We start from the raw sequence: 6,643 nt of genomic DNA on the forward strand, positions 1-6,643 counted from the left end.
GTCTTATTTCTTGTTTGTCTTCCTCCTCCCCCGAGACTGTGGCCTCCCAGGGAGCCCCGCCATGTTCTTCCTGCACCTTCCGGAGAGCGCCTGCGCCAGGGGCTGCGATGCTGAGGGCAGCTCCCAAACTCCCTTACTCTCTCCGCCAGGGTTATCAGCTGCAGAGAACCAGTGAGCCAGAACCGCCCCCCCCCCGGCCTCCGAGGCGCCAGGGGGCGCTGTGAACGCTCCGTCCCGGGCTCCAGGGGCTCTGGGGACCTCAGTCGCCTGCCCCACCCCGGCGATGGGCTCCGAGGCCACGCAGCTAGTGGAGGCTGCCGACTTCGCAGCTCGCAAGCACCGACTGCAGCGGCGGAAGGACCCCGAAGGGACACCCTACATCAACCACCCTATCGGTGGGCGCACCGCCTCGGGAGCAGCCGCAGCGGCGTCTAGGGGGTGGGGACCGGGACGGGAACGCGGAGGGCCTACACCTCATTGAGCACCTGCTCTGTACCAGGCTTTGTGCCAGGCACCTTTCGTGTTTAAGCCTCACAACAACCCGGAGCGGTAGGCATCACCGTTCCTCTGCACAGTTGACACCCAAAGAGAGTAAAGGACTTGCCCAAGGTCATCTGGCTAGTGAGAAGCCACATCTGGCTCTACAGAATCCACAACACGCAGCCTGGGACTCCCTCGGTTCTGACTTCCTGCTTTGCCCCGTCAGGTGTGGCTCGGATCCTGACCCATGAGGCGGGAGTCACTGACATTGTGGTGTTACAGGTAACTCTCGTCGTTCCTCCACTAGGAGCTAGGGTGGGGATCAGGGGCCCCATTCAGCCCTGAGCACCCCTTGGCTGGAGCCGCAGGGCTAAGTGGAAGCCTGTCCCCAGGCAGCGCTGCTCCATGACACAGTGGAGGACACAGACACCACCCTGGATGAGGTGGAGCTGCACTTCGGGGCACAAGTGCGGCGCCTGGTGGAGGAGGTAACAGATGACAAGACTCTGCCCAAGCTGGAGAGGAAGCGGCTGCAGGTGGAGCAGGCTCCCCACAGCAGTCCCGGGGCTAAACTGGTGAAGCTGGCAGACAAGCTGTACAATCTGAGGGACCTGAATCGCTGCACCCCAGAGGGTACGCTCCCCCCACCTGCCCTGAGGGGAAAGGGAGGGACGCCCACCTTCCCCAGGCACAGGTTGGTCAGTTCCCATGGAAAGAAAAGAGCCTGGGCTTTCTTGTTGACTCCCCAAGCTAATACTAGACCACTCTGGTCTCCTTTCACACAGTAGAAATAACAGTAACTGGGCCCAGGGCAAGTGCTCTGGACAGATCCCATCAGGCACTCATCTCATGGCCGTGCACCATGCCCTCCAGGAAGTGGGCAAAATCCAATACTGTCCTGGATGTCCTATGAGCAGTTTTCTGTCCGTTCTCATGCAGGATGGTCTGAACATCGAGTCCAGGAATACTTCGAGTGGGCAGCGCAAGTGGTGAAGGGGCTTCAGGGAACAAACCGACAGCTGGAAGAGGCTCTAAAGCAGTTGTTTAAGGAGCGGGGGCTGACACTCTGAGCAGTGCTTGCAGCTACCAGGTGGCCCAGACTTCAGCCTCCTCCGGCCAGAAAGGAATCATATTCCAACCTTTTGGTGCCTCTGGATCTCACTCCCTGATTTATTCAGCCCAGATATCTCTCAATGTTTCCTGCCAACTAAGCTGAGCCCTGGATTGAGGAAATCAGATGCAGCTCATCCATTTCTAACGCATTTACTGCCCCTTCTCCTTGGGTCTCTTTGCTATTTTGCATGGGCCAAAACCCTGCCCCCTTCCCCCCCCCCCCCCGGGACTTGGGCTTATATAAACACGCATAAGTCATTATGGAAAATAAAACATTTTGGGTAAAGTTTTAAGTTCTTGCTGCTCCTTCCCCAACCTCCTGAATGGGGAACTGGGATGCGGGATTCAGCATGGCAGGGTTCCAATTGTGTGTCCCCCGGGGAAAGGTTCCTCAGGTTGAGCGCCTCAACCCCTCTGAGCCTGGTTTCCTTAACAGTGAGACAGGCTGTGTCATTATTAGGGTTAGATTATGTGACGTCTCAGATGGAGCCTGACACATAGGCGCTCAAAAAATGGTAGTCGTCGTCCTCCTTAAGAAAACGGGACGGGATGACTGACGTTTTGGAAAGGAATGCCACCTGCTTACTGGCTGCTCTTGCTGAGCCCTGGAGAGACCCCAGAAGCGATATGACAGGACCGGTGGGGGACTGCGGGTCCCAGACCGCAGCCCATCCCAGGTCTCAGCGCTAGCCTTCTGCCAGTGCCTTGGGTTGCTAAGTGACATGGACTTCCGGGCACCTCCGGAAGTGGTCGGGGCGGCCCAGCCCGGGAGCCCTGGGGTGGGCGGAGTTTAGGATAGGGGGCGGGCCGCTTCATGGCGCCGCGGGCAGAGGTCTTCCGGTGAAGGGTTTTTGGTCACTGCTGAGCAGCTGGGGCTTATTGGCCCCTCGGAAAGGGTACGCCTGGGAGGTGAGGAAATCGTTGTTAGGTCAAAGGCCATTTCGTGCTAGACCACGATGGTTACGTACCCAACGAACGCCCATCGCAGTGTCTGTGGGGGGGACAATGGTGAAGGGCAACAAGGTGGCCTTTAAAAGGAAAGGAGTTTATTGGGGCGCCTGGTGGCGCAGTCAGTTGAGCTTCCCACTTCCGCTCAGGTCATGATCTCACGGTTTTTGAGTTCGAGCCCCGAGTTCGACAGCTCAGAGCCTGGAGCCTGACTCGGATTCTGTGTCTCCCTCTCTCTGCCCCTCCCCTGCTCTCACTCTGTCTCTCTCAAAAATAAATATTAAAAAAATTTTTTTAGGGGCGCCTGGGTGGCTCAGTCGGTTGAGCGTCCGACTTCAGCTCAGGTCACGATCTCGCGGTCAGTGAGTTCGAGCCCCGCGTCCGGCTCTGGGTTGATGGCTCAGAGCCTGAAGCCTGCTTCCCATTCTGTGTCTCCCTCTCTCTCTGCCCCTCCCCCGTTCATGCTCTGTCTCTCTCTGTCTCAAAAATAAATGTTTAAAAAAAATTTTTTTTAATAAACATTTTTTTAAAAAGTATAAAGGAATCGAGTTTCAGGACCATCCCAAGTAAACAGATCAGCAGAGTTCAATGTAATCCTCTTAAGGCAGACTGGGGTGTGGTATGTTTTGGAGAATTTTGGTTTTAGTTTTTTAATAAATTAGTTTGGGGGGGTAGGATTACAGGATTTTTAAAAATTTTATTCCCTTAAACTTTATACACACACACACACACACACACACACACACATATACACACACACATATGTAATAAATCTACAGTTTTTAAGTGACCTAAAATTAAGGCTTCAGGACAATAAAAATCACCCTACTGAATGCAGGGGTAAATTGTCACAAGGTGCTTGCTGTTTTACAAAAACACCTTTTAACTTGTGTTACTTCATCTGTTCTTTATAATAACCACATGAGACAGTGAAGGGTAGGGATACTGTTCTCCTTTCACAGAGACAAAGTGCAAGGCTCAGGGAGGTGAGAAGACTTGTGAACGATCAAATAGAGAGACAGTAACAGAAGACCACAATCCCCTCTCTTTTTGCCACACTACTGGGACTTTAAATTTTTTTTTTAAGTTTATTTACTTATTTATTTTTAAGTAATCCCTACACCCAACATGGGGCTGGAACTCACCATGCCAAAATCAAGAGTCTTGCTCTGCTGACTGAGCCAGCCAGACGCCCCCTACTGGGCCCTGCCCGCCCCCCCCCCCCCCCCCCCCCCCCCCCCCCCGTCTCTGCCCCCGGACTTTTTAACCAGACAAAAGTGACCACACTGAGATCAGCTCCAACTACTGGACATGGTAAAGATCAGGTCTGAAGTGGCTAGTGGGGCTGGATGGATGATGAGTCCAAGGCCTCCCTAGATGTTTGATTTGAGCCGATGTAGTAGGTATCTGTTTTTTTAATCTGTTAAATATGTATTTTTAAACAACCAGAAACTTCAAAGTTCGAAGTACAGAATAAGGAACTTTTTCCCCTGAGCCATTTGAGATTACGGGCATACCTTGAAGACATCGTGGGTTCTGTTGCAGACCACGACAATAAAGAGAATATCACAATAAAGCGAGTCAAATGTACTTTCTGGTTTCCCAGTGCATATACAAGTTAGGTTTACATTATACTGCAGCATATTAAGTGTGCAACAGCATTAGGTCTCTAAGAAAATAGTATATGTACCTTAATTTTAAAATACTTTATTGCCAAAAAAAAATGCTAACCATCATCTGAGCCCTCAGTGAGTCATAATCTTTTTGCTGGTGAAGTATCTGTCTTGATGGCTGCTGACCAGGGTGTTGGTTGCTGAAGGTGGGGTGGCTGCGGCAGTTTCTTAAAATAAGACAGTGAAGTTTGCCGCACTGACTGACCCTGCTAATGATTTCTCTGTAGAGGACAATGCTGTGTGATAGCATTTTACCCACACTAGTACTTTTAAAATGGGAGTCAACCCAGATTTAAGTAATATTGCCAATCCTTTGTTGTCATTTCAACAGTCGTCACGGCATCGCACTAGTAAATTCCATCTCAAGAAACCACTTTCTTTGCTTATCCACAGGAAACAACTCCTCCTCGCCCAGTCACGTTTGATCCTGAGATTGCAGTGACGACTCAGGCCCATCTTCAGGCTCCACTTCTGATCCTAGTTCTTTTGCTGTTGTTTCCACCGCGTCTGCAGTGACTTCCTCCACGGAAGTCTTGACCCTCTCAAAGTCATCCAAGAGTTTGGCATCAGTATTTCCCAGTTGGAATCCTGTTAATGTTGATATTTTGCTTTCTTCCCGTGAACCTTGCATGTTCTTAATGGCATCTAGAGTGGTGTGAATCTTTTCCGGAAGGATTATTGCCTGTGCTTTTGGTGTCCTAAGAAATCACTGCCAGATTCCTCAAGATTTCCTCCTATTTTCTTCTAAGAGTTTTATAGTTTTAGCTGTTACATTTGGGCCTTTGATCCATTTTAATTTTTGTATATGGTGTAAGATAAGCTTCCAACTTCATTCTTTGGTATGTGGCTATCCAATTTTTCCAACACCATTTGTTGAAAAGACTGTCCTTACAGTACTCGGAGTATTTTATCTTAAGTATATATCACTCTGTAAACCTTTTTTTTTTTTTTTAAGCAATCCCTGTACCCAGCGCTGGGCTCGAACTCACAATCCCGAGACCCAGAGTCGCATGCTCTGCCAACTAAGCCAGCCAGGCACCCCTGTAACTTTCTTTTCCTTTAGCAGTGCTCATGAGATGTATCATGTTGATGCTCATAAGTGTTTAGCTCATTCCTTTGAACTACTTTATAGAATTTCGCCATATGAATGGACAGTATTCTATTTATGCATTCCCCTTTCTGATAGACAATTAAGTTTTGTTTTCAGCTTTTCACTACACCATGTAATGCTCCAGTGAACATCCTCATCCTCAAAAATTCCTTTGTGCGTGTGAATCTTGAGGTGTGCTTATATTTCTTCTGAACAAGGACCCCTGGAATAACACTTAACATTATTGCTATCTAGAATTCTCATTCTGGTTCTTTTTAAGCTATATTATAATTTATAGCCAGTGCTTATTAGGTATACCCCACCTTGGTTGATGCACCCTGGATTTTTTTCTCCCCAAGTACACCTTTTTTCTTCCACTGAAGTTTTGCACACTGTAAACTCTCAGCCTTTGGATGTCTGAAATGTCATTTCCCCCTCACTCTGAATGACAGTGTAGCTAATACCAAATCCAGAGTTAGTGGTTATGTTCTCTAAGTGTGAATGTACTATTTCCTGGTCTTCAGGTACCCTGTTCACTGTTGCTAACTGTCTGCTGTCATCTGATAGTCTTTCCTTATGGAGTTTCTTTCCTAAAAATCTGGTTGATTTTTAGGGATTTATTTGCAATATACGTAGGTGAGGATTTTTTTTTTTTAATGTACCTTTCTTGGAACTTGGGGAGTACTTTCACCACAAGGATGCACACCTGTCTTTCTTCGTTTCTGAAGAGTGCCTCCACTTTCCTTTTGAAGGCTTCCTCTTCCCTATTCACTAGTCTCTCCTAAAAGAGCTACTAAACATTATGGTAATGCTTCTAAATCTATCTGCCATATTTCTCTTTTTTTTTTTTAATTTGTTTTTGAGAGAGAGAGAGAATGGGGGAGGCACAGAGAGAGGGAGACAGAGGATCTGAAGCAGGCTCCAGGCTCTGAGCTGGCAGCACAGAGCCTGATGCGGGGCTCAAACTCACGAACCGTGAGATCATGACCTGAGCTGAAGTCAGACGCTTACCAACTGAGCCACCCAGGCGCCCCTATCTGCCATCTTTCTTAACCTCTCTTTTAGGTTTTCCTTTTATCTCTGTGGTGTGGTCAAGTAGATTCCTTAGTTCTGTTTTCCAAATCCACAAAAGTCTCCATACCACTTGCACAGAATCCAGTGTTTATCCCATACGTAGACTATTTCCATAAAGCATTGTTTGGGGTCGCTTCTATTTTGTCATGTTTCGCTGGCAGCCTCTGCTTTGCTTTCCTCTGCTCTTTGCTCAGCCTGGTTCTGGCCTTCCTGGGTTAGTCTTGGTGCCCTGTCTGCGCCAGTGCTGCTGCCCTTTGCTGGGCTT

The 6,643-nt window shown here is 48.9% G+C and overlaps 1 protein-coding gene across 1 annotated transcript; it reads left to right on the forward strand.

Moving 5' to 3' along the window:
* Nucleotides 1-238: 238 nt before the first annotated feature.
* Nucleotides 239-1,886, forward strand: HDDC3 (HD domain containing 3). Its single transcript, XM_025918986.2, has 4 exons — nucleotides 239-395; nucleotides 707-762; nucleotides 873-1,113; nucleotides 1,420-1,886. The coding sequence occupies exons 1-4, from the start codon at nucleotides 284-286 to the stop codon at nucleotides 1,548-1,550; spliced, it is 540 nt and encodes a 179-aa protein (XP_025774771.1). The 5' UTR covers nucleotides 239-283; the 3' UTR covers nucleotides 1,551-1,886.
* The last annotated feature ends 4,757 nt before the right edge of the window (nucleotides 1,887-6,643 follow it).

This window comes from Puma concolor, chromosome B3 (genome assembly GCF_028749965.1).
Source record: "Puma concolor isolate L17-30 chromosome B3, mPumCon1.1.hap2, whole genome shotgun sequence".
Taxonomy (NCBI): domain Eukaryota; kingdom Metazoa; phylum Chordata; class Mammalia; order Carnivora; family Felidae; genus Puma; species Puma concolor.

Excerpts from the sequence above, each read along its gene's own strand:
- HDDC3 (XM_025918986.2), top strand. The coding sequence starts at position 284 with ATGGGCTCCGAGGCCACGCAGCTAGTGGAGGCTGCCGACTTCGCAGCT. Across the intron at positions 396-706 it reads CTACATCAACCACCCTATCG|GTGTGGCTCGGATCCTGACC; the intron begins GTGGGCGCACCG and ends TTGCCCCGTCAG. Across the intron at positions 1,114-1,419 it reads GAATCGCTGCACCCCAGAGG|GATGGTCTGAACATCGAGTC; the intron begins GTACGCTCCCCC and ends GTTCTCATGCAG.